Below are 27,946 nucleotides of genomic sequence, written 5' to 3' on the forward strand. Positions count from 1 at the left end.
TAGTCGATGTAGCAACACTCCGCGCATGATTTACAGTAAAAAAATAATAAAAATAAAAACATTTGATTAAAAAAATAAAAATAAAACCATTGTTTATATTGTTAAAAACATTCAGAATGTTTTAAAAAGCATTCAGAATGTTTTTAAAAACATTCTGGTCAATTAAATTTGCGTTTTTGTGGTTTTTTTAAAAAACATTTAATTTGTAACTAAATCAATGGTTTTGACTTTTGTCCAACACGCAAATGTTGGACGAAAGTCAAAAGTAATTAACAGTGACGTATGTGTTGGCATAAGAATCACTTTTTTCCTTCCATGCTTCCCAAATGCAACAAACTATATATATATATATATATATATATATATATATATATATATATATATATATATATATATATATATATATATATATATATATATATATATATATATATATATATATATATATATATATATATATATATATATATATATATATATATATATATATATATATATATATATATATATATATATATATATATATATATATATATATATATATATATATATATATATATATATATATATATATATATATATATATATATATATATATATATATATATATATATATATATATATATATATATATATATATAATATATATATATATATATATATATATATATATAATATATATATATATATATATATATAGAACCCTTAGATGTTGTCCGAAAGTTTTTTCCATATTTTGTTGACAAAAAGTAAAAATTAAAATGCAAGACCGGAATTTTTTTTTTTTAATAATGATAGACTGCCTGCCCCAACCAAACCCTCAGTCGATGTAGCAGCACTCCCTTGCGGGTCAGGCTATTTGTCAGTCAATGCAGCAGCACTCCCTTGCGAGTCAGGCTATTTGTCAGTCGATGTAGCAGCACTCCCTTGCGAGTCAGGCTATTTGTCAGTCGATGTAGCAGCACTCCCTTGCGAGTCAGGCTATAAGATAGTCGATGTAGCAACACTCCGCGCATGATTTACAGTAAAAAAAATAAAAATAAAAACATTTTATTAAAAAAAATTAAAATAAAAACATTTTATTAAAAAAAATAAAAATAAAAACATTGTTTATATTGTTAAAAACATTCAAAATGTTTTAAAAACATTCAGAATGTTTTTAAAAACATTCCGGTCAATTAAATTTGCGTTTTTGTGGTTTTTTTAAAAAACGATTAATTTGTAATTAAATTAATGGTTTTTACTTTCGTCCAACACGGAAATGTTGGACGAAAGTTAAAAGTAATTAAAAGTGACGTATATGTTGGCGTAAGAATCACTTTTTTCCTTCCGCTCTTCCCAAAGCCAACAAACTATAGATCTATATATATATATATATATATATATATATATATATATATATATATATATATATATATATATATATATATAATATATATATATCAGGCCTTGTTACAAGATTTCGCTGCGTAACGAAAACGCGTAACGCATTTCTAAGTAACTCAACTCAGCAAATATATTTTGTATCGTTAGAAAGTTTTTTTTATTAACGCGTTAAAAATCATACAAACCGTGTTTTTTTTTCTCACTATAACAAAAGTTACAAATAAAATCTAAGTTTCTATTTGAAAAATCTTTTTATTATTTTTTTCAAATATGAACTAAATTTTATTTTGAAAAAAATATTTTTTTCATAAAACGTAAAATATTATTTGTTTATTTTCTTACAATTTTACAGTTGGTTTTTGGTTATTTTATTAACTGTTAATAAATTTTTCTTATTTATTTTGTGAACTCTTTTTAATAATATTTTTAAACCATAAAGAGTTTTTTTTGTTATTTATCAGTTACCGATAACATATTTGTGATCATTATTTTCATAAATTAAACAAACGTCATTAAAACTTTATGTTATTGAATTAACAATAAACAAACTATCTTATTAATAAAATATTTACATCAAAATAAATCGTGCATTTTTTTAAAATATTATAACAAAAAATAATTTTTATATTTAAAAGGAATTTATATATTTAATTCCTTCAGATAAAACTTAAAACATTTTACTTTTTTTTAACTAATTTTTAACAAAAACAAAAAAATTATTAAACAAACTGTTTCTTTAACAACAAATCGATTAGTTTACAATTGCGGTTAAATGCTTGTACTTTGACTTTATTTCTTCTGAATAAACACCACGTTAACGATATCAAAAGATAATTTAAATATTCTAAAAGATAAAAGTTTTTGCGTAGCACAAAACTGCAGAACGCGTAGGCAAATCGCCTTTTCACAAGCAAAATGCGAGCTGCGTAGTGCTTCTTAACAAGGCCTGATATATATATATATATACATATACATATATATATATATACATATATATATATATATATATATATATATATATATATATATATATATATATATATATATATATATATATATATATATATATATATATATATATATATATATATATATATATATATATATATATATATATATATATATAATGATCTCATCATATTGACCAAGCCCTCTCTCTTTATCCATCAGCTATTATAGTTGTTGTTGATGACTTTAATGCTCACCACTCTGAATGGCTTGGCTCTAGTGTCAGTAATTCTGCCGGCATTAATGCCCACAACTGTTGTCTTTCTCAATCCCTAACTCAAATAGTCAACTTTCCAACTCGCTTTCCTGACAACCCGAATCATTTACATTCTCTACTTGACTTATGTCTTGTTTCTGATCCTAGTCAGTGCTCAGTTTCTCCACATTCACCCTTAGGTTCTTCTGATCACAGTTTGATCTCTCTAAAACTAATATCTCATTCTTCTTCATCACCTGAATCCCCCTATTATCGAACCTCTTACAACTACAGTAAAGCTGACTGGGATTCTTTCCGTGATTTTCTTCGTGATGGCCCTTAGGTGAAATCTTTTGTCTTCCTGTCCACAAATGTGCTTCTAACATAACTTCGTGGATTCAGGCTGGCATGGAATCTTTTGTACCCTCTCAGCAATTCCAGGTCAAACCTCACTCTCCTCCATGGTTTTTCTCACACTGTGCTTCTGCAATTGCCAATCGAAACCGTTACTTCCATATTTATCAGCAAAACAATTCTCCAGAAAACAGATGTCTATTTATTACTGCTAGAAACAATTGTAAAAAAATTTTGTCTAACGCTAAAAGCCGCTATTCTCAGGTCATCTCGTATCGCATCTCAAAAATTAGGCTCTTGTGACTTCTGGAGAATCGTTAATAGTATCAATAATAAGGGCAAATCTTTAATTCCACTCTTGTATGGTTCAGACTTTGTCACCTCACCTAAAGACAAAGCTAAATTGTTTGCTAAGAACTTTTCATCAATATCATCTCTTGATTCCACTAGTTGCTTTCTACCTGATATTGCCAACAAACAGGTTGATCCATTGCTTGACATTCATATCACTCCAGCTTCAGTATCAAAAGTTATTTCCTGCCTAGACTCTTCTACAGCTTGCAGCCCGGACAACATGTCTGTTATTATCTTGCAGAAGTGTTCTCCGGAGCTGTCGTCTATACTCTCAAAACTATTCAACAAGTGCTTATCAGAGTCTTGTTTTCCAGCCTGCTGGAAAGCGGAATCTGTTATCCCTATCTTCAAAAATTCTGGAGAGCAATCTGATTCGTCTAACTACCGTCCCATTAGACTTCTTCATAAGCAAGGTTTTTGAATCTTTAATTAACAAACACTTAATTTCCCATCTTGAATCAAATAACTTACTTTCTGACCAATAATATGGATTTCGATCTTCTCATTCTACAGCTGATTTGCTAACAGTAATACCCGATAGGTTTTATTGTGCATTAAATAAAGGTGGAGAGGTTAAGGCCATCGCTCTTGACATTTCAAAAGCTTTTGATAAAGTTTGACATGCTGGTCTTCTCCATAAGCTTTCTTCTTATGGTGTATCTGCAAAATTTTTAGGATTATTGAATCCTGGTGAACTTCAATACAGATTAAACTCAATTTTTTTCAGCCAATCGTTATCGCAATAATTTAGATCTTCCTATATATATATGAACGGTGATGTACTTAATAAGTCATCTACTCTTCATCTTTTAGGATTAACTCTTACTTCCAATCTTTCTTGGAAACCATATATCAAATCAGTTGCAAAATTAGCATCTGCTAAGGTTGCATCTCTTTACCTAACTCGTCACTTTCTTACTTCGGATTCTATTCTCTATCTCTACAAATCCCAAATCCGGCCTTGTATGTTGCTTCTCTTTCTCTATTCTACAAATACTATAATGGGCACTGCTCTAAAAAGCTAGTGTCTCTTGTGCCATCTACTAATATTCATTCTTGTGTTACTCGTCATACAATTAAGTCTCATCCTTTTTCTGTGACTGTTCCTAAGTGCTCCAAAAACGCTTTTTTTTTTATTTGTCTAGTTTTTTTCCTCGAACATCAGCTCTTTGGAATTCGCTTCCTTCATTTTGCTTTCCTGATTCATATAACTTGCAATTCTTTAAGTCGTCCATCAATCGTTATCTTGCTCTACAATCTTCATCTTTTCTCTTTCAGTAACTTCCAACTTTAATTAGTGGCTGCTTGCAGCCTTTTTGGAAGCGAAGATGTTTAAATATATATATATATATATATATATATATATATATATATATATATATATATATATATATATATATATATATATATATATATATATATATATACATATATATATATATATATATATATATATATATATATATATATATATACATACTTCAATTTATACCATAATTTAAATTACAGGAAGTCAGAAATGTCTTAACTACTGTAAATTTTCACACATTTGTCGAATTTGCTGACACTATTACAAAAGGAATTCTTTAGAAATGATTACTTAGGCTTTTTTTTTTAATTTTTCAAATAGGTATTTAATGTAATTTTTATTTGAGCTCATTTATTTTTATAGTTGTTTAGGAGAAACTTTTTGGTGTGCCTACATTTAGAAATTAATTCTGATTTTTTGTTTAATAAGCATTCTTGGTTTGCATGTGTAATTACTTCAAATTTTTCTTGTAGGCATAGTATGCATTTTTTGGAAATACTGTTATAAGCAGGTGCTGTTTTAAGGACGACCAATGGTCAATTATTGATGGCTAAATTTGCCAACCTCATTTTTTTTAATTCCGAGGGTTTTATATATATATATATATATATATATATATATAATATATATATATATATATATATATATATATATATATATATATATATATATATATATTATATATATATATATACATACATATATATACATATATAAACTCTTGTTTGGTTGTCTTTATTTTTTTCTTTAGTTTTCCCATAAAATTTTGACTTAATGTGTTTTAAAAAAAAAATTGATTTAAAGGATCAGACAAAGTTTAAAAATTTTAGTAAAAGAAAAAAAAACTCTTGTCTATTATTTGCGCTTTTGAGGTTTTCAAAAAAACGATTAAACTTAATTAGTTTCCGCAATTAAATTTAATGGTTTTAAAATTTAATAACATAAACTGTACTTAATTATTCTAATTTGTCTTAGCACTAAGGAATCCATTTAATAACAAATATACGCATACAAATAAGAAAAAATTATATGTACAAATGCCTCACTTAAGTAAAATGTAGTAATTGATGAACAATACTTTTACTGTTTTAATTATTTGATGACAAAAAAAAAAAAAAAATTTTAACTTGTATTTCCAGAAAACTATTTGGATATCCAGAAAAAATAAAAGTTTATAGAAATTTTCGGAACTCTGGAAATATCTGGAAAAAAATAATCCCTGTTATGATAGTAAGAAAACTAATACGGCAGTAGTTAGACAATTCAGATCCCTTTCCAGAATTTTTGAAAATAGAGATAACAGATGCTGCTTTCCAGGAGGCTGGAAACAAGACTCTGATAAGCACTTGCTAAATATTTTTGAAAGTATAGACGACAGCTCCGGAGAACACTTCTGCAAGACTATAACAAGTATGTTGTCCGGATTACAAGCTGTAGAAGAGTCTAAGCAGGAAATCACTTTAGGTCAACCTGTTTATCAGCTATATCAGGTAGGATGTGATTAGTTTATTTCCATTGGCATGAAATGACCCATAATTACTATAAATTAATATATTTACTTATAAAAGATTTAAAATTAGAAGTTAAATGTTTAACCCCCCTTTTTTTAATACATTATTGAAGCTCAGTTATTTTTCTACTAACCTCCATTAACAATATTTTCCTGCATTGATTTTAAATTATAAACTAAACAAAAGACATCATTAAATTTAAAAAAAGAAAATTGAATATAATTTGAATAGGTTATTGCTTCATATTTGAACTTAAAAAAATAAAAGGATTTAAATTACTTGTACAAAAATTTACAGTTATATTTTTTTGTTGAGCTTTTGATTCAAAAAAATTGTTTTCATTGTATTCATTATATTTCATTTGTATTAATATAAAAACTAAAATATAATTATAATTATTAATAAGAACCAAATGTCTAAAAACAATTGAATGAATATAATTTATTGTGTTTTGGTGATAATAAACTTTAAATTTAGAATAAGTTCCTCTACCTATCAAGGTCCTCATTAGCATCATAAAATTCTTCCTCACTTTCACTTGCCATTTTATTTTTTATATTGCTTTATAAAACTAAAAAAAAACACTTACAATATTAACATATACAATAATAATAATGTTATTATTATTATATATATATAAATATATATATATATATACATATATATATATATATATATATATATATATATATATATATATATATATATATATATATATATATACATACATATATATATATATATATATATATATATATATATATATATATATATATATATATATATATATATTATACACAATGTAAACAATGTATTTATATATATTGTTATTTATACATATTATAATAACACCGTATACATATGTGTGTGTATATATATATATATAAATATATATATATATATATATATATATATATATATATATATATATATATATATATATATATATATATATATACACAATGTAAACAATGTATTTATATATATTGTTATTTATACATATTATAATAACACCGTATACATATGTGTGTGTATATATATATATATATATATATATATATATATATATATATATATATGTATATATATATACATATGTATATAATATATATGTATATATATACATATGTGTGTATATATATATATATATGTATATATATATACATATATATATTATTGTTATTTATATATATTTACATATATATACAAAGTAAACAATGTATTTATATATATATTGTTATTTACAAATATTATAATAACACCGTATACATACATATATATATATATATATATATATATATATATATATATATATATATATATATATATATATATATACATATATATATATACATATATATATATATGCATATACATATATATATGCATATATATATATATATATATATATATATATATATATATATATATATAAATTATTACATATATTTATATGCATATATATATATATATATATATATATATATATATATATATATATATATATATATATATTAAAATTATTTTCTGATGAGTCTTTATTGATGATGTTAAATGAAAAAAATTTTTGTGAAGTGATTTTTTTATTAATAATTGCTCTGTTTTTTTAAGAACATTAAGCTCTCTATTTTGTAGAATACATATTAAAGTTGTTTAAATATATATATATATATATATATATATATATATATATATATATATATATATATATATATATATATATATATATATATATATATATATATATATATATATATATATATATATATATATATATATATATATATATATAGATAGATAGATAGATAGATAGATAGATAGATAGATAGATAGATAGATAGATAGATATAGATATAGTTATTTTACTTTAAGTAGCATATGGGGTATCAGCTGATATTTTTCCAAAATATTCTTTTAGGAGCCAATATATTATATTCACAAACTTGGTGTTGGCAAAATTAGAATTCTTTTTAAATTGCATTTTTAAAGTCTAACTCAACTAATCAGGCAGTGGATAAAATGAATTACACATGTGACAGTCAAACTTATACATTAAATATTTAGTTTGAGTAAGTAATTTGAATCTTGACCATTTTCAGAAAAATGCATCAAAAATAATATCAGATGTTGAGGTAGTTTTTTTTGTTTATGCAATTGAACTAGTATTGTAATTTTTTTTTTATAAAAATTTCATATTTATGTCTTTTTTTTATTGACCATTTTTCATTAACAAACTTTTCATTAATTAAGTGACTAATGACATTAGTCACTTTGTTAATAAAATATCACGAAATCAGACTAAAACTTAAATAAAAATAAATTTAAAAAGATCAAATAAATAAAATGTGAAAAAAAATAAAATTGCTTGATAAACAATAACTATCAAAATATAATAAACCATTTATTTATTATTTTTACATTTTTCTTTATTCGTACATAATCTTGATAATTTTATACGTAATTTTAAAAATAAACTATTGTTAAACTATCTTTCGAAAAAATATTCAAGTTTAAATTTTATCTTGTAAAACTTCAAATTCTCCAAATGTTTTGTTTAACTTGTTTTTAGCTTCCATAAGTAAATTCATTTAATTTTTTAAGCAGGAAACCTATCCTTATTTGTTTGTTATTTTGTTATTACAAAAAAAAAAATTGAAATTTTATAAATAAAAAATAACAAATGAGAATTCAAAACTTTAAAACATAAATAGCGAGTCAAAAGGCATACATAAAAATATAGTTAAATAAGCATAAATAAAAAAATATATAAATTTTAGTTGAAAATTATTTATCGCGATGGCAAGATTTTCTTTATAAATATAAATAAAACCCAAAGCTTAGAGACAAATTCTTAGACAAATCCGGTCACAAGTTGCAGACAAATCTCTGCGGTCAAATCTTATAGCTTTGTGCATTATTTTTTATTGTTTATGAATTAAAGTTATTTATTTAAAACGTTTAAATATAAAAAAACAAAATTTTTTCTACTAAAATCTATTATTCCATATCTTTTTTCTCAGTTAGTTGAAAAAGTTTAATAGGAAAAAAAACTTATATTATCAAGAAAAGGAATTTGAGGTAATTTTACGGGTGCTGTGAGATGTTAACCCTTCCCTCCCTCCCTCCCCCCCCCCCCCCACACACGGTTTTTGTTGGAATAGTCGACGTTCGATACATTTCAGTCGGTAGATTTTCAGTTTTGATAACCCTTTGCAATTTTTAAAGAAGCAATCAGTAGTCTTTAAAGATTCGTAACCCTTTCCCCCCCCCCCTTTTTTTTTTCTATTTCTATAATCGCCCCTTCTATGGATACCTTGTTTCATGTATCTTTTTTTTATGGAAAAGAAATAAGATTTATTTAGCCAAAAAAAGGATCATTATAAAAAAATAATTTGAAAAAGATTGTTTTTTCTTAAGGTTTTAGGCGTAACAACATAGCTCCTTTTTGTCTGCAATTGAATTGCAGTTGTAACTTATTTTTACAAACTTATCATAGTGCTTCACTTTTTATTTACCATTTTTGAATTCCTTCTATAAGTATAATCTTTAACAACCAGTCGTTACGTATTTTTTTTGCTTAAGATCTAATTTTTCAGTTTAGAGATATTAAAAAAGAATTTTTTTGTATTTGTGTTTTGTTATATTATGTATATATTTTTAAAAACAATATAATATACAGTATTGGACAAAACATTTGCAACCAACATCGAATAATGCTAAAAAGTGTTCCTAATTTTACATGTCTTAAAAACGAAACGAACTATACTAATACAGCAAACAGTTCAGGAGTCTGAAGTCATTGCATGCCATGACATGAGCAATCAGCTGACAGGTGACAACACACAGGGAGAATTTCGTTGACAAGTGCCATTTTGCAGCGGACAAAACAAGTGCATCTTTTTTGGTTTGTTTCATTTTCTTAAGTCTGGTCCGTGTCAACGTCACGGAAGTTTTTTAATAATTAAAGGAAGTATCCAGAAGTTTCCAGAAGCATGCAGAAGCTTCCAGAAGTTTCCAGAAGAAGCATCTGGAAGCATCCAGTAGCATCTAGAAATATCCAGAAACATTCAGAAGCATCCAGACGCATCTAGAAGCTTCCAGAAGCATTGAAAAGAAGCATCTAGAATCTTCCAGAACAGGTTCACACAGGTTCATTTTACTATATAAGAGACATGTAAATCGACATGTAATTCAGTCAGTATTTGGAAGTCAATCAGTCAGTATTATCAAGACAGTTTATCGAAGTGAGTTTTATCAAAGTGTTTTATCGAAGAACATCAATACAAGAAGTGAAATACAACAAGTGTTTCATTACATCAATACAGTCCACATCTAACCAAGACGTTGTGTTCCACAGAGCATTATTGTATCATCACAAGGTAAATGTAACACGGTAAGCCTTGAGAAGCGTGATTATTTATCTTTATGACTTCAAGTGCAAAAATGGCTCCCGACAGTCTTGGATTGGAACTAAGAAAGAAAATTATTGGCGATTACGTAAGTGGAATGTCACAAAAACGTATTTGTGATAAATATCGCGTGAAAAAATGGACCGTATCAAGACTATGTTCCAAATATCGTTCTACAGGAAGTTGGCAGCAGATAATAAAGGTGGAAGACCACGTTCCACCACTTCTAGAGAGGATGCTATGATCGTTAGATCCGTCAAGAAGGATCCCTGGATATCATTAGTCGAGATACAAAAGCAATTAGAGCTGCCTGTATCGGATCAAACAATCAGACGACGTGCTGTTGAATCCGGTTTGTTTTCTCGACGCCCTGCAAAGAAATCGCTGATTTCACTAAAAAACCAGAAGAAAAGACTCCTGTTTGCGACATCTCATATTGACTGGAATGTGTAGAAATGACAAACTGTCCTGTTCAGTGAAGAATCGAAGTTCAACATCATTGGGAGCGATGGCATTTGCTGTGTATGTCGACTGGCCGGAAAACGCCTCGATTTACGTTACTGCCATAAGACCGTGAAGCATGGTGGAGGCAATGTAATGGTCTGGGGGTTGTTTTTCTGCTAACGATCTAGGTCCAATACATCGAAACGATGGAATAATGGACCGTTTCATGTATAAAAATATCCTGAAAGATGTTGTGTTACCTCATGCTGAATGGAATATGCCAATAAAATGGGTTTTTCAGCAAGACAACGATCCGAAACACACTGCAAAAGTAGTCAAGCAGTGGTTTCAAGACAACCACCTATCGGTGATGGATTGGCCGCCTCAATCTCCGGATCTCAACCTTATTGAGAACCTGTGGGAGATTGTCAACCGCAGAATTAATTGTAAAGGTGTTCGTAATAAGGATCAACTGTTTGAACAAATCCAAAAGGCCTGGGCAGCGATTCCACAAAGTTTCATTGTTCACCTGATCGGATCTATGCCTCAAAGATGCAAGGCTATGATCAACAACAAAGGATTCGCCACGAAATATTGATAGCGAAATGGTCAAGATTTTGTCGAGTTGCACTTGTTTTGTCCAGAAGGAAATCAACTTTTTTTAATACTTTTGATTAATTTATTAATTTCCGTGTAGAAATAATGAGCTTTGTGATGAATAAAACTTGAAGAACTTTGTCTCTAAACAGTTACATAGTTATTTCTCTAAATTGAAATAATGCAGCACTTTTATATTAAGAAACTAAATTAGCATTATTTGGTTGCACTCGTTTTGTCCGATACTGTATATATATATATATATATATATATATATATATATATATATATATATATATATATATATATATATATATATATATATATATATATATATATATATATATATATATATATATATATATATATATATATATATATATATATATATATATATATATATATATATATATATATATATATATATATATATATATATATATATATATATATATATATATATATATATATATATATATATAAATGTAACTTTGCCAACTTTGTGAAAAAAGTATTTTTTGTTTCCGTAAGTAAATTAAATGTATCAACGAATTAAAATCTCTAGTTATTACTATTATTAAAAAATTATATTTCGCGCAATATATATAATCCAAAAACGCAGTATACATATGCAATGTAAAAACAGTTTTATAACTTCGCACCGTTTTAGCAGGGCATCATACGATTATTATTAATTATTTTAAATATTGCAAAAACATTTCGAAAATAGAATATTCCTCAAGGAAATAAAAGAAAAAGAGCTATTACTAAAAACACAATTTGTTTACTTTTACTTATTAAGTGGAGATCCAAGATTAGGAAGTAGTATTAAACAAAAATTTTCATTAATTTCATTTCATTCAAAAAGATATAGATTGTTAAATATGAGATTCTTTTAAAACTTAAATCAAAATTTTTTTGTAAAAATCTCATCTTTGACAATCTATGATATAACTTTTTAATGAAATGATATAAGTAGATTTATTTTCGTTGAATACAACTTCTCTCGTTTGTGTTTTAAAAAAATTTCTGAGATTTTTTGTTGTTCATACAGAATTTTCCGGGTTTTTTTTTTGCTTTTGTTTTTTTTCATAAAAAAAGACTTTTGTAAAGTTTCTTTTTGAATTTCTTTAAGGTTTTGCTAAGTCGGCTTGCTACAAATTGTTTTAAATAAAATATTAAAACGTCCTCAATTTGCACATTAAAAATCAAAAGAGCTAGAACTTTTACAAAGTGTTCAAGTCAATAAATTTCCTAAAAAACATGTTTTTTCATTTAAAGATATAACGTTCTTCACTTAATAAGTAAAAGTAAACAAAATTATATGCTTGTAATAATCTCTATCTACTATTTCATTGAGAAATATTCTATTGTCTAAATGTTTTTGCAATAGTTAAAATAAGTACAGCACCGAGGAAAGTCTTTACTTAAAAATACAATTCAAGAACTTGAGATTTCAACGATCTGGAAATTAATGCTAAAGTTAGTATTCTATAATATACCGCAATTATATTATATTAAGTTAAATAACAAAAATCTTGATAAGCGTATTTTGATAAGCATTTTAAATAAATTTTAAAAAATTGCTTGCAGTTTACAATAAGATTTTTGGTGTTTTTACCTTTACACGATCTAACTATTTATCTAGCAGACCAGATATTTTACGGAAAAATCTTGATTTTTCAAACTAATAACATACTGACTAGTATATTATTAGTTTAAAAAATCAAGATTTTTCTAGTATAGTAAACTAGGTTGGCTAGTATATTACTTGTTGTTTTCATTGATAACAACTTAGAAGCTTGGAAACAAACCTAGAAGCGTATTATCCGTTAAACTTTAATAACGCTTGTCAAAAATTTCTTTTTAACTTTATAAAGAAAAATTTAAAAAAAACATACTTTAATAAATTTTTTAATATTTCTTCATGTAAAAAACTGGAATAAAACTTTGGACCAATGCTCCATTAAGGTGTTTGAGATAGCTAACTTTGAGATATGGAGCAAACTCCAAACATATAATAAACTCCTAAACATATAAATGTTTATACTAATGCAGTGGCGTAGCTAGAAATTTTGGGTCCATATGCAACAATCCGTGGTGGGCCCCTAGTCTCCACCCCCATGACCTAACTCGGCATAATGTAATTTATAAAAGTAAAATTGTGATTGTAATTTTGTACTTGTGGTTTTACATTCATTTCTTGTTGAAAATCAATAAAATATTTGAACAAATTAAATCAAAATTAAAAATAAATAATTTAATACGCTGAAAAGTTTGTGAGCTCATGTAATCGTTCATGAAAATACAATATTACAATTTAAAAGTAATAAGTTTTGAATATTGTTAATTAGAAGTTCTTCTTTCTCGCTTTTCCGTTTGCAAAATCATTGACAAGATCTGTATCTAGTTTTGTTGCCTCTTTATGTTCAATAGCTAGTGTTGCAAGATTCCGTAACCTGCTTTGGCCGATAGAATTTTTTTTTTGTAATCCTTTATAATTTTCAATTTGTTAAATGACCGTTCAACAGTGGCTACTGTAAGTGTAAAGAACAACATGAAAGCAGTAAAGATTTCAGAAAACTCACTTTCTAAGCAGTTGCACTTTGTGAGAAGCAATTCTGAAAAAGTTTTTATAGACAGTTTTTTTCATTTAATTCTTTTTTTATTAGAGAAATTGCGAGTAGAAACTGAATTTGAAACTCAGAGGATATCACTTCTCGGTATTTGTTTTTGAGGTTGGCGCATAACTTTAAAAGCTCTGCTTCTGGTTAACTAACAATGTTTTTGGGTTCAAGAAACCCAAAACAGTTTGTAATTGTTTGCATGCCTATAAAATGCTGCTTAATCTGAGCATTTATTTTGTCCAAAACAAAATAAAATACTTCAACTTTAAATTACTGTATCTTGTTGTTAACGCGATAACCTGAGGCCAACTCATCAAAATATTGTGTTTTTTTGCGTGGTTGTTTTTTTGCCTGAACAATAGTATCTACCCCACTATTTGGCTTGTTCTTCAGCTTCGAGTTTCAGTTGTTTATACGATTGCCTAAAGTCTTAAATATTTTCACTGACACGATTTAATATAAGAACTGCTTCATCTAAGTCAATGTCTTTCTTCTGAAGTGTATTGGATGCATAATTAATTTCGCACATCATCTTATATAAAAATGCACTGATAAAAACAAGTTCAAAGGTTTCCATTTTTTTTTGTATTTGAATAGCCTCATCTCCCTTATCCTTTTTGTTAGATTTCAGATTGATTTCAGTCAAAGCTTTCAATATATCAATATAGCGAACTTTAACAGCTATTAAAGACTGTAATCTACCGGACTAGCGAGTCGGGTTCAGCTTTTTTTAAATAATCTCTGACTCGCCAGTGAATGAAGTTAGAAGATTCCACCTCTTTATGCTGTTTCCAAAAAAATATATATTCTGAAGAGTGGCAAAATATGACGATACTTCACGACAGCCATTAACGCAGTCTTTAATTACCAAATTGAGATTGTGACTGGCTAATGCACATACTCTGCATTTGGTTGAATCCTTTTAATTCTTTTTTGTACACCATTGTACACACCACTCATGATATTAGCCCCATTTTAACCCTTTCCATAACATTTTTCTATGGGAATATTCATTTCCTTCAGAATCATTACCTGATCAGTTATACCTTCTTCTAAATGGTCCTTTAATTCATAAAATCCTCGAAAAGTTTCAGTAATTTTGAAATTTGTTGGTAGTTCATTATTGTTCCAAATAATGTGGACATGTTGTATATTAATACTTAACTGATCAACTTTTGTAATGTCGTGTGTTGTGTCCAGCATTTGAGTATAAAATGGTGTTGAATTAATCTTAGATGTCAATTCCTTTAACAGTTAATAACAGGTAATAGTATGGCGTGGTATTGGACCATATTTTGCCATAGAATAATAATAAGTTTCATTAAAAAATCTATTTTGTTGGGAATGATCTTTAGGGAACGGTCCTTTTGGTCAATGGGGTAAACGATTTATTATTGATCTCTTTTTTTTCATCAGTAATGTTTCGATTTTGATATTGCTTAAGATCAGTTGTAATAATTACATCATCTGTTTGAATAATATCGACACTTTGCACTTCTGTTAATAATTTCCTGTTTGTCTCCTGACTCTCTTCTAAAGCATTTGCTAATTCGATATCATCATCATGCCTCCGCTCGACCATTCCATCATTATTGTCTGCCGTTGACATATTTACAACACTGTCTTCTCTTTCTGTGCAAAAGAAATCAAGTTTTGGTAATTTTTTCAACTCTTATTCTTTTTGTCTTTTAAGTTTTCTTTTATATGCTCCACTCATCATTTTTAATTTTTTTAAACCATCCATATTTAAGTAGAGGTTACAACTATTTTCTTATAATTTACAAAATCTGTCTGCAAATGATCAAACAGGATACGCAAAAACCATTAAAATGTAAGTACAAAAAGTTAATTTTGATTAAATGTTATTAACAAGATACAATGGCTACGTTTACGGATGTCAATTATTTATGATCTAGTTTTAGCAAGATTCAGTAGCTACAGTTACGGATGTTGATTACTTAAATCCAATTTTGACATCATTTTCAAAAAAAATTGAAATAACTAAGGGAAAAGAGCCCCTGGAAAAAGACCTCCTGTCTGTGTGGGCCCCTAGGCATTACCTACTCTAGCTATATGGTAGCTACGCCACTGTACTTATGTCAAATTAATATGCTTTGCAAAAAAATGCTATGATTGGAGCCTGAGAACAAAAAAGCTTTAAATTATTGCATTAACTATGACCATATAAATTTGAAAAATTTAAAATTTATCGATGAATATTAATTTAGTTTAGGAACACGGGATAAAAACTTATGACTTCTTTTTTTCCAAAGCACGGGGATATTAGGTGGTTATAAGCCAACTTTCTTTAAAGTAAGTATCTTGGAAATTAAGCAATGCAAAAAAATTGTTTCCCAAATTATTAATAAAATTAAAATATCTTATATTGTCATATTAGCTTTGTGCTAACCTTCTAGAAATTTTTACTAAATTATTATTTAAAAAGATCGATTTATGGTGAAAGTTTTTAGTTTTGAGTAATAGTTTCTTTGTTAATAACATCTAAAATTTTATTAGTTTTTTTTCCTTTTTTTAGAAAGCAGTTTTTAAGGATTCGCCCTCATTGTAAAACCCGTTTTACTTTTTTAGACAAAAAATTTTTTTCCAATAATAAATAATTATATATATATATATATATATATATATATATATATATATATATATATATATATATATATATATATTATATATATTATATATATATATATATATATATATATCTGTGTGTGTGTGTATATTTGGAAAAACAATCCATCATTTGATATAGTCACTTTTACAGACAACAAGGTTTATAAACAACCTTTTGTTTTCAATAGTTTTAAAAATACTAACTAGTGTGTTCCTATTGTCTATGTAATTGCTGTTAATTGCTGTTGTTAGCCATAAAAAATTACATAAAATTAATAAAGATAAATTTCAAGTTTATATAATATGTAAAACAGTTTAATCTAGTTAATCTAGTTAATCCAAGCGTATGATGTAAAGTTGTTTTTTGGATCATTCCAAAAATTGCATATCATACTATGATAATCAGATTCTAGGGTTTCAAGAAGTCCTTGTGTATTAAAAACACCTGTTTTACCTTCACTCCAGTCAGACCGAAGCATATGTCCATATATCATAAAATGTTTAATATTTTCTTGAAGAGTTTTTGCAAATAATTTATCAGTCTCACTTAATGAATAACTATTTGCTGCTTTGAAATTGAATAAGGCAGTTGAATCCCAAAAATGAACAGCATATTTTGAGGGAGGAAAACCATTCAAAGAAACAGGCTTATTTGGATAGTTAGTTACTATATACCTGAAAACGTCATATTTGTTGCTTAACAAAATATCTTTAGCAAGTTTGTTACTTGGGCAGTTGATACGAACATCACTTGAGATTGTTTCATATGCATATTGTGCACTATCATTAATATTATTAATATTTTTGTAAAGATCAAATATCTTTGAATATGATAAAGAAAAATTAAGAAGTCTTTTATCTAAATATTCTTTTAAATTTATCCATTGGTACGCACCAGTAAAGTTAGCACCTGGAAGTATGCCTATTTCTTGTGCAGTTGAACCAATTAAAACAGAAACTTTATCTGAGGTTGTAAAATTTATATTTTTAATGTTTTTAGGATATTCAGATACTATCATAGGCTCCATTACTATTAAAGCGCCATCAAAAAGGTCTTTTTTTGGAAAATCTAATAAATCCTCCATTAACCAATATGGGTAAACATCATTTGGAATAGCTCTTATAACTTCCTCAGATGTTAAATTGTACAAACATTCTTTTAGTTTTACAGAAATATCTTTACACTTACTTTTTTTAATAAACACTCGATTTTCATTTGCCGCACTAATATAAGACTTTTCAAATTTAGGTGATGCACTCATTGTTATGGCTCTTTGAAAAAGCCCTTCTGCAGGTAGTGAAGCAAGAAGACCAAATATTGAAGTCCCACCTGAACTCTGACCAACAATTGTCACAGAATTCGGATCACCTCCAAAGTTTTGAATATTTTTTTTTACCCACTTTAATACAAGAATTTGATCCATAAGCCCAAAATTACCATAAGACTCATTTTCAATCCAAAGTTCCTTAAGAGTAAGAAACCCAAATGCATTTAGCCTATAATTCATGCTTACAGCAACAACATTCATTGAGGTTACAAACTCGCTGTCAGGACTATAACCGGACTGATGTCCAAAACCGTTCATCAAGTAGCCTCCATGTATCCAAACAAAAACTGGCAACAATGCATCAGTTTCTAAATGTGGAGACCAGACATTAAGATACAAACAGTTTTCAGATCCCTCGATTACACCTGAAGTATTTTGAACACATATATTTCCAAACTTTGTTGCCTCAAAAGTACCTTTCCAACAATTGTAACTTAATGCAACAGGAGCTTTCCAACGCAAGTTTTTAACAGGAGGTAAAGCATACGGAATTCCTTTAAAAACATAACTGTCAAACATTTTATTATTCACTTTAACTGATTCTATTGTGCCAGTAACAGGACCACAATCAATTAAAACAACTGGACTAGACCTAAAAGATTGATTTTGTTTTGAATAATACAAATATATTAGACCACCCATTATAGCTAAAAAAATCAAAACAACAACTACAAGAGCAGTGATTTTTCTGTTTCTTCGTATGCAAAAGTGTGCGAGCTTTGCAATTACTGGACTACGTTCTTTTTTAGCCTGTTCATCAGCACTTGATGCTGTCTCAAAATCGGTATCTGCTGATCTCCAAGAAACTTGATCATATCGTTTTGAGTATTTAGTAATATGTTCTTTAATAATAGACTGTTTTTCATCAGACATGTTTTTTATTTCTTTAATACCAAGTTTGCACGGGGTCTAAATGAAACGCTAAATCATTTAGCGTTTCATTTTTTTCCCTTTTGTAAATTAACGATTTATGTGATCATTTGAAGTTTCCGTAAACATTTAGTAAATGTTTACGGAAACTTCAAATGATCACAAAAATCGTTAATTTACAAAAGGGAAAAAATTAATAAAAAAAGTTAATTTTTGGGTTTATAAAATATTGCAGTCTCACTCTGATGTTTTTAAAACTAAGAGGCTGTCCAGCAGGGGCGGACGTAACTGTTGACATAACTGGGCTGTGTCCAGTTATGTCAATAATTTTTTAGCAATTTTTACCTCCTCCCCTTCGACAATATCTCATCAAGTTTCCAGAAATCCCCGTAAAATTACGTCAACATTTGATTTTTTTTTTAAATCTTATTTAGGTGCCCCAAGATGTCCTTACGATCTTATCACAGAGCACCGTGGATGAGCATTTAGTTGGAAGTTCACGCCTCCTTCCTAGCTAATGTCGCAAAACTTGCCCAGAGGTGGGGCTTGAACCATGGTTAATGTTTCTTGGACAAGTGCGCAACCACTATGCGCTACCACTGTACCAAGTGCGCCACGGCTGCTCCAAAGGAATCCCTTGAGATTATTTATGCCCATACGAATTACGAGAAAAGACACTTCCTACCGCTTTTGAACAAGGAAAACGGTATTAAAATTGCGTCAAATAGCTGTAGAAATCATTGAAATCTCAAAATAGTTTTTTTTTTTCTTAATGGTTTTTTACATACGTTTTTTGTGATTCTTTTCTTATATTTTATTTTACGTCTGACGACGGTCTGAGCTAATCAGACTAAAATATTATATAAATAAATTAAAAACTAGTATTTAGCTGTATTTTATGTTTGCATATATATTAAACTAAAAAAGTAACACTTTGACGTCAACTTTATTTGACCTCTCTTCTCTCCATTGTCAATAACTGTCAAATAGTTTCAGACCCTTCCTCCCATTTTTTTTGACATAATTAATGGGCAGCCTCTTAAGTTCACATCTTTTGATACTACAATTTCTAACTGTAAGATCAATTTAAAGAATCTTTTTTTTTGCGTGTACGAAAAGAACATTGTAAAAACAATCAAATTTTGCGATGGTTTTTTTTACGTTGGCTCAATGTATCTGTAAAGGCTGTTTTTAGTTGCATCGATATTAAGCCTTTTATCTACATTATTGTTAAAGCATGACATCAAATCAACGTTAGATTTGCATTGGAAAAAACAGTCTACACTCGCGAAGGTTTTACATACGTTGGCCAAACGTATGTGTGCTAGTTGGGTTTAAGACTTTGATCGATATAATTTTTAAAAACATGATTTCTCTCTCTCTTTGCCCTGGTTTATATTTTTGTAAGATTTTGTTAACCACGCGTTAGTTTAGGCGTTAGGTCAACATGGTTCCCTTACATTTATATGATAAATTGTGTGTAAGTTACTCGAGGTGTGTGGTTCATCAGATAGTATCATGTGATAATTACTTGTGGTATTAGCAAAGCTTTGTACTTTGTATTTATTTAAAAAACTTCATTTAAGTTAAGAGTAAACTCAGTTGTGTTTATTTTAATGAGGGAGCTGCGGATGTTCTAAGAGTCACCTCAACCTTGAAATTGGTTTAAAAACCGGAATGTTCTCATACTTTAAGGATCAAAAACGCATTATCAATAAGAGAAAAATAGACGCTTTAGAATGAAAAAGCAGAAAATTGCAATTAAATGGGTTGACAAAGGGAAGAACAAATCTTGAAACTTGTAAACTCTTTTCATCTTGAAGTTTTTGATATTTTTTTAGTAATAGAATTTTTATTGCTGTTTTTTAGTTTTTGCTTTTTTGTTCAATTTGTAATTATTGATTAATCATAGCGTATAAATGACTGCAGATTTTTGCTTCAAATTTTTAGGATTTGCCTTCAAATTTTTTCAGGGCTCAGAACCCAGCTGGCTCTAGCCCAATAAGAGACAATGGTCAGAATGGATGCGCGAACTTCCTTGTTAAATGATCTTCTGCATTGTGATAAGACCGATAGATCTTCTTGGAGCACCTTAATAGCAAAAAATATATAAATCAGCTGAATGTTTTTAATGTTCTTTGTTTTATGTATAAACGAAAAACTAACGATTCTCCGTGTTCTTTATGTAACTTATATTCATTAGAAGAATAAGCCATCTACGAAATGAAAATTATATTCAACAACCATTTTTGCATACTAATTTTTCTTGTATTTCATATCAATGAAATACAAAATTTACTAAATTTATGCAATAAAATACTTTTAAAATATTTTAACTTTACACATTTATATGTATTTTTACGGTATGGTTTAACTCGCAAATAAAAAACCCGCGTCGTCCAACCATGTTAACTCGCAAATAAAATATCTTCTTTGGTATAGGCAATGATATAAATTTTAGATGTCTAACTTCCGTTAAAAAAAGTCAAGCAGTTTTTTTAAGCTTGTAAACCGGTAACCAGTGGTAACGTTCTTTTTGTACATAAATAAACAAATTTATTAATATATTTATAATCTGTTTTTAAAAGCATTAGTGCATAAAGAAAAGCTAAAAAGTTTTAGCTTGGAAACACGCATGTTTTTTTACTTTTACAATTATAACTTAAAAGTATTTTGTAGGAAAACTTTGAGTTATTGTTATAAAAAAATATATAAATAATTATGGAAAAAGGAAAATGATAATGTTGGTATGAATGATAAGGTATATGTTTTTTATTATTAAGGTAGGCTTTTCAAAATAAAAATTTCAATTATTTTAAAATCAAAACAATTATAGGAAATTATATGGATTTTTCATTAATGAAAGAAACTGTTTTATAAAAAAGTTTTTTTTTTTTTTTTTTTTACACAATATAAAAATAGCATTGCTTATTTTTTATAAACCTTTAAATAAAACAAGCTTATTCGACTGTTGTAATAATTCAATCATTCTTAGCAATTCCACGGCGCTACAAAAAACATTTGACGTTTGACCAACAACACCAAATTTTTATAAACTTTACTCTCTTATATCTTTTTGTACGCTGAAGCAATCACCTTGAGGTTTTATAAATCAATTAGTGTTACTCAACTTCTTTCCAGCGATATATAGAAAGTACTATGCCTGATATGGCTTCACTTAGATATTATCAATATCCTGAGACCACTTTTGATAAAAAACTTGCCTCGGGACACGTTTTTTCAAAAGTAGTTTTTGAAGGTAAGATTTCCTAAGCACCAAAACACATCTAATTTGTATGAAACTTTCCATACGTGCGATTAAGAAAGGGACGAGGAATCTAAAGGAATGTGGACTCTTTTTAACATTTATACAAAATTTTTTAGTTCTCAGCGTAAAAACTTTAAGGTTAATTTATATAGAAAAAACATTACTTTTTGAAATAGTCCATGTGGAAATGGCAATTTCAGCCTTTCCTCAATTTAAAACAAGCATTTATTTATGCTTTTTTGAAGTAATGATACTTAGAAACTTTGTTTAGAAATTATGTATATAATGTTTTTATTCCTTTGCGTATTGTTTGTTTTGATTTTTGCGCTTGATTTCTGTTGTTTTTTCATTTTATTTTGGAGCCATTTCACGCCAAATTTTCCATACTGTAGGACAAGGCGTTTTGTCAAAAAATTATCAGTTTTTTCAGCATAAAATATGCAATAACTTTGGATCCAATTAACTTCTAAAGTTGAAAGATCCCTCATTTTATTTTGAGTTTTTTTAAGCTCTAAACAACTATGTTAATCATATATAAATAGATTGACAAAAAGAAAATCGTTAATGTTAAATACTTTTCTATAATTTTTTTTTATATATGGATCTATTCAACACACTAAAACTTTAAAAACGTGCTCACATTTCTCAATAATCTTTAATACATTAACTTTTTTAAACATTAAACATTATTGATTTTTAAACGTTATAAAACTTTTCCACGGTGAACTGCAAAATATAGAGCATTGATGATCTATGGGCAAAGCCTGTTGAGAAATCAAACTATTTGCTCACGTCAGACATTTTTACTATGAAATTCTCTAACAAAAAATCTTATTATATACCCAAGTATAGCTTCCTAATAAACAGAAGAAGAGGCTGTTAAGAGGCAACCAGCAAGGTCTTTAATATAGTTCGAATCCTAACTAGATATTTTATTTTAAATAAGAGGATATATCTTTTTCTTGGTCAAAAGTAAGACAGTTGCTAAATTTTATAATAGAGTTTCTTAATAAAATTCTTTTTAAAGCAAATTTTAACTGACATACATCATAATTATTATTGAAATGTTAATGAATGTTAATGAAAATGAATACAAGAAAATTAAATTCAATGTGATCTTGTGGCATTTAATATGTCAAAGTAAGTTTAAAAGGATTCTCTAATCTTAATAAAATGTTAAGTTATATTTCTCTAAAAGTGTGTCTAAAGTTCGAATGAAATTAACTGTGCCTTTAGCATCTAGAAAAGTTGGATGACTAGAATTCATCAAGTATATTTTATTTATTTAGGTATATTTTATATATATTAAATGCACTTCCGCGGTGCTCTGTGACAAGACCGTTAGGACTTCTTGGAGCACCTAAAATAAAAAAATAAAAAAAAATAAAAATAAAAAAATATATATATATATATAATTTTTTTATGTATATTTTATATATATATATATATATATATATATATATATATATATATACATATATATATATATATATATATATATATATATATATATATATATATATATATATATATATATATATATATATATATATATATATATATATGTATATATATATATTTATTTATGTGTGTGTTTGACGAGAAAAAGTAAAAATTAACTACTAAAAGTTTCATGTCTTAGGTAAATCAGGTAAAAATTATGTTTTTTTGTTAAAAATACTATACAATTATTTTGACTTAATCTAGTCAAACAAACATATAAAGATCTGATATCATTCATTGAGCACTCTTGGTGAAAAAATAAAAGTAAAATAAATTTAGTAATATATATATATATATATATATATATATATATATATATATATATATATATATATATATATATATATATATATATATATATATATATATATATATATATATAATGCAAATATAAAAAAAAATACATACTTCTGATATTTTCAAACGTTCAGAATTTCTTTCTGTAAACTAGAACTATTAGTTCAGCAATTTTTCTAATAGCAAATTAAATGTGACTGACGTTACTTTTTGCCTAGGGTTTGGGAAAACCCGGCATTTTTAGACCCGACGAGTCCGAGTCGAGTCTAAAAATATTTATCGGGTCCGGGTCCAATACGTCTTTTTAACTTGCAATTTAACAATAGCATGAAAGGATTTTTTGTTCTCACGCCGACTTTTAAAAATGGATTTGGTATACGTTAAGGTAAATAAAACAACTTTTAGCCAGTTCAACGTCTAACGTAAATGTATTATTCTATATTTTTATTATAATCTTAAACTACTTAATAAACTTGACATTACCTTTAAAAAAATATCGCATTTTATAAAATGCATGTAAATATACTTGCAAAAACAAACTCATTAATTAAAATACTTACAAGTGTTTAATACAAAACAAAGCAATTATTTTTACTTAAAAAATAAAACTTTAAAAAAACTAATGCACTTAATAAATTGTCCAATAATCTAGAACGATTTCTAGAAGTTGGATGCTACAGAAAATGTTCGAAGAAAATTAGCTGATATTAAAAAATTCTTTTTTAATATCAGCTAATTTATCTCCGCAACTTGGCAAAATTGGGCATTTCGCACTTTCTAATATTTTATGTAGTTCTCCAGTGTTAATGGTAGTGTGTTTCCTGTAGTATTTTCGTTATTTTCTGCTGAATGCCCCTGTTCATGTGTGTTTTGCTGTTCTTCATCCTTACCAAATAATCTCTTCAGTAAATCTGTTGTAAATAATTGTATTTTCTTTGAAGGCATAGTATCATTTACAAGAGAATCTAATAGCTTTTCTATTTCTTGATTTTACGGCTATTTATTCGAGTTTTCATCGTCATTAATAGCTCTCTACTTAAATTAACATCGGATTCTTTAAATTTTCTTAACATAAAATTAATTGCTAATCGGATTGTTGCAAGATTAGCATTGTCTCTGCTAAGAGCTTCAACAGTTAATTTAATAGGATTTAGAGTATTTTCCAATTCATTTGATAATTAAATATTAATATCTTTTATTAATTGTACACTTTCAATATCTTGCAGAGCTTCTTTGATGATATAAAATAATTTTTAAAATCTAGATATCATTTCGATCATTGAGTTCCAACGAGTTCTTATGACTAACACTAGCTGAAGTTCATTTCCTAAAACTATTTAGATCTTTTCTTTCAAAATATTATTTCTCACAAAAGAACTTTTAAAAAGTTTAGCAATTATACAAACACTTTTTATATTTTCTTCTACATTGCCTAAATTTGCTAATTCAACTTGTCCGTACTCTTCGACGTCACCGTCGCTCTCGTCAGAAATTTTCATCTTGATCCTCATTAATATCATCTTGACAATGGTCATTTCTATATCCATCAACGTCATCTTAATCTTGCAAGATGGCAATACTTTTCTTTTTATATAGTACATCACAAACAGCTAAGTGTATAGTGTGACTCAAACACAAATTATAGAGACTAGGAGATTCTCGTCCAAATTTTATCATTACACTTGCACCGTCGCCGGTTGAACCAGCTATATGTTTTTTAAAATTAATATTATATGTGTTTAAATGTTGTTCTACTTTTTTAACTAACTGTACAGCTGTACACGAGTTAAAAATTCTCACTAAACCCAGATTATAAACTTCAGAGTCAATTCCACGCAAATTGATATTGAGATATTTCCGAATTTTCATACTCGTCCATTCATCAAGTATAATGCTAAATCGTCGGCCTTCTTTAATTTTTTCTAGTAACAATTCTAATATTTTCAACTTCTTTTTTTCATAAAACTAATGAATTAAAGTCATAACATCTCTTTCGGCTTTAAGAAGATTATAACTTGATTTTACTAAACTTTCACGAATAAAACTAGACTAGATCACCCTAGCTGATATACCATCAAGAGCGGCCATTTTAGAGACAATTTCTTCTAAAGGCTTTCTTGCGACGGAAACGAAAAAGTCAATACATTTAAATCGTTTGGTGCCAGAATTTTCTCCTATTTCTTCCCGTGTTGGTAAAGAAATTCCGTGTTTAACTTTTAAATGTTTAATCATTGATGAAGTATTTCCATCTTTGTTTGATATTATCGTTGAACACTTATTCCATTTTCTACTTTTCAAATCGATACATTGAGTGAAATACTTCCACACTTTGGAGTGCTTCGGCATAATGGGGCTGTAAAAAATATTCTAGTAAAATTATGATATTTCACTTTTTTCCTAAAATAGAGAAGTAGTTAATAAATAAAAAGTGTTTTTTTTTTAGTTTTTTATATACGCGCTAAAAGAATTAACTTATTAACTTCAATCTTTCTAATCAAAAGTTTTTATATTAGCGAATGCTTTTAAAACATTTGCCAATATAGAAACATTATATTAGCAAATCCTTTAAAGCATTCGCTTATATATAAAAACATTCGATTAGAAAAAATTTAAGTTATGAAGTTAATTCTTTTAGTGTGTATTCGGACATACATGGAAACATACATAAACTTGAATGCTCTCAAAACATCTAAAAAGCCGTGGCCAAGTTCAACTTTAAGTTAGATTCACAAACCCTACTACTATATTTTTCTAGAAAAGGTAGGAATCCAGCTCAACGACGCACCCCTGCCTACAAAACAAGGCAAAACATTCGAACCATGAGACTCGCCGAGCCTTAAACCGGGTATAGGATCCGGGTATTTACCCACAGACTCGCCGAGTCTGAGTCCGGGTACCCGGAACCGAAAAACCCTACTTTTTGCCTACATTTATAAAAAAAATCCAATATTGAATGATTTTACGAAATCATTACAATTCGACTAACTTTAAATATAATTTCTGTTCAAACTGACATTAATAACTTTTTTTTTGTCCGTTTTTTTTTTATGATTGCGCCATTTTTGGCTGGAAACTAATCTGGCTGGCAAAAAAATTTGCTTCACAACGGCAGTATAAGTTAGATATCTAGTAAATATATATCATTGAGTATAAGTGAATCAATGATATATTATATAAACTAGATGTCTTCAATTTTCGGATCGATGTAGAAACTTCGATCTGAAAAGTGAAGCCGCTTTTTGCCCTTTATACAAATGGCGGATTAAATTTGTAAATAAATATTTTTAACTTTTCTTAAATATATTTTAAATTTAAATACTATTTATATAAAAGTGTTAAGCGGAAATTAGAATACTAGTAAAATAATAATTTATAATTCCTTAATTTATTTTTGATTAAAAAGGGATTAAAGTTTTGAATAAAAAAGTAAAACAATAAACGCTTTTGAAGCATTTTTATGAATTAAAATAATTTTTAATAAACATAGACTCATAAAAAAAATTTTATAAGTACTTTTTAATTATTAAAATTTGTTTTTGAATTATCTTTAATTTATTGGAAACTTTTGACTTGCATTTTTCTATTCCACATTTACGCTTCAGCTTTTGCCCTTTTTTAAGATGGCGGACTATTGTTATAAACAAAAAAAAAGCGGCTTCATTTTTTGTCCAATAAAATCCCTCAAGTTAGACATCTAGTTATATAATATATCATTGATGTGAATAGGTATTCGGAGGATTTAAAAAAGAGTTGACCGGTAATTTATTAAAAGAGTTGGTTGAAGTAATTTACATTCAAAACCTTTTTCAAACTTTAAGTTAGTTAAACGGTTTTTTTTTTTTTTTTTGTGTGTGGAA

At 27.3% G+C, this 27,946-nt stretch overlaps 2 protein-coding genes across 2 annotated transcripts in view; both read right to left on the reverse strand.

Moving 5' to 3' along the window:
• LOC100208593 (WD repeat-containing protein 44) overlaps positions 1 to 6,706 on the reverse strand; it is a 48,372-nt gene extending 41,666 nt beyond the window's left edge. The window contains exon 1 of the mRNA XM_065788574.1: positions 6,611 to 6,706. Within this exon, the coding sequence (XP_065644646.1) occupies positions 6,611 to 6,663 (53 nt within the window). The 5' untranslated portion in view covers positions 6,664 to 6,706. The remainder of the gene's footprint in view (positions 1 to 6,610) is intronic.
• Positions 6,707 to 17,032: 10,326 nt separating this feature from the next.
• Positions 17,033 to 19,124, reverse strand: LOC101241715 (para-nitrobenzyl esterase). Its single transcript, XM_065788575.1, has one exon. The coding sequence runs from the start codon at positions 19,022 to 19,024 to the stop codon at positions 17,153 to 17,155; it is 1,872 nt and encodes a 623-aa protein (XP_065644647.1). The 5' UTR covers positions 19,025 to 19,124; the 3' UTR covers positions 17,033 to 17,152.
• Positions 19,125 to 27,946: the final 8,822 nt, after the last annotated feature.

The sequence above is a fragment of the Hydra vulgaris genome, chromosome 01, assembly GCF_038396675.1.
Source record: "Hydra vulgaris chromosome 01, alternate assembly HydraT2T_AEP".
NCBI lineage: Eukaryota > Metazoa > Cnidaria > Hydrozoa > Anthoathecata > Hydridae > Hydra > Hydra vulgaris.